Raw genomic sequence first — 1,652 nt, 5'->3', positions numbered from 1 at the left:
ATCGATTTTAGTGTATGTATAATTATGTTTTTTATCCTTTTTCAGAGTATTTAAATAAATAATTGTTCTCCTACATTGAGCATTTTTTAGATGTTATATTGTTCTTTAGTTTTTTAAGTAAAAAATTAATATACAAGGTGAGGCATTTAAAACTGTTTTTCAGAATATTTGGAAAAATACAAATCGGATTTAAAAAAAGTTGCAATAAAAGTTGTTCACCTCGAGGAGGGTCATCCATTAATATAAAGCACGACCCCCCTGCACCACCCCCGGGGGCGGGAGGGGGGGTGACTTTGAAATCTTAAATAGAAACCCCTATTTTTTATTGCAGATTTAGATTCTCCGTGAAACAATATGTAACTTTTGTATGAAATATTTTTTTCGTTTCATGATAGATGGCACTGTAATCGGCAAAAATGAAAATGAGTTGAAAATTGTTGAAAAATGGTAATATCTCAAAAAAATACACATCAGATTAGGAAAATCAAAGTAAATTTTTTGATATTTTTGAAAATGCTATCATGTAACACCGTCTACCATCCTGCAATGCATTCTTAGACTACTTTTAGCTTTACCGAGGAACAACGACGTGGACTGTTGGGTCCCGTAGGAGAGGGTGTGGTAAAGAGAACAACGCCCGAATCCTGGTACGCTTTCTTTATTGTGTGCTCACTACTGAGACGGGGGGAAATATCCCTCAGATCGCACAGAGCTCGCGTACGACGTGCTGCCCGAGATGATGGGTGCACGCACACTACTGCCTGCCTCGCGCGCGTCGCGCCCCCTGCCGGGGTCGGCGTGTCCCGCCCCCAACATCTCCCCTCTTATAAGACTAAACCTGGGTGTATGATTTGGCTTTGGGATCCAAGACAAGTCTTCGTGGCTGGACTCTCCGACGGATGGGCCTGACTGGCGTTATGTCCGGAGCTGTTTCCAATTCGGGTTCGTGGTCTTCTTGTGGGGGGGCCCGTACCTGGAAAAGGTCTCTCGGCATAGTTCGACCGTGCGGATAGCCGATATGGTGGGCGTGATTGCTACGTCGATGAACTTTGAGTATGCGTCAACGAAAACAAGTATGTATTGGCCGTCGATTGGTCCCGCGTAGTCCACATGTAGGCGTTCGAGAGGTTTAGAAGGGATTGGCCACGGGCTGATAGGGACCTTGATTGGTAATTTCCTTGTCAGTGAACAAGGGTCGCATCGTTTCACGAGGCGTTCGATATCTTCGGAGAGTTTTGGCCAGTATACGTACTCGCGTGCTAGCTGCTTCATTCGTCTGATCCCTGGGTGACCCTTATGGAGGGATGAAAGGATGCTGGACTGCATACTTTGAGGTATGACTACCCTGTCTCCTAGCAATAAAGTGTTGTCAACGATTGACAGACAGTCCCAACGCTTCTTGTAATGTTCTACCGTCGGTGAGTTTGATGCCGGAACTTTATTTTCCCGGATGGCTTCTATGATTGTCGCGAGGTCTGGGTCCGCGCCCGTAGCCGTCTTTAACTTAAAGCGGAGGTCTTCGCCAAATCTGTCGATGGATAGATTTCTGATTTGTAGAACTTCGTCTTCTATGAGGCGGATGCTGGCGACTTGGAGTTCTTCGAGGTTGTCTTGACGGAATTTCTCTATTAGGCGAGACAGGGCATCTGCCT

The 1,652-nt window shown here is 45.3% G+C and overlaps 1 protein-coding gene across 1 annotated transcript; it reads right to left on the bottom strand.

Annotated features, from left to right (window-relative positions):
- Positions 1 to 973: 973 nt before the first annotated feature.
- LOC105557990 (uncharacterized protein K02A2.6-like) lies at positions 974 to 1,528 on the bottom strand (the record flags this gene model as incomplete). The annotated part of the gene is made up of 1 exon (XM_012005454.1): positions 974 to 1,528. A coding segment is annotated over one exon (555 nt), but the record flags the coding sequence as incomplete, so codon positions are not given.
- Between the last annotated feature and the right edge of the window lie 124 nt (positions 1,529 to 1,652).

The sequence above is a fragment of the Vollenhovia emeryi genome, unplaced genomic scaffold (genome assembly GCF_000949405.1).
Source record: "Vollenhovia emeryi isolate VEMERY1.0 unplaced genomic scaffold, V.emery_V1.0 DF947556.1, whole genome shotgun sequence".
In the NCBI taxonomy this organism is placed as follows: domain Eukaryota; kingdom Metazoa; phylum Arthropoda; class Insecta; order Hymenoptera; family Formicidae; genus Vollenhovia; species Vollenhovia emeryi.
The sequence above is the reverse complement of the archived record's forward strand: the minus strand, read 5'-3'. Positions and strand labels throughout refer to the sequence as shown.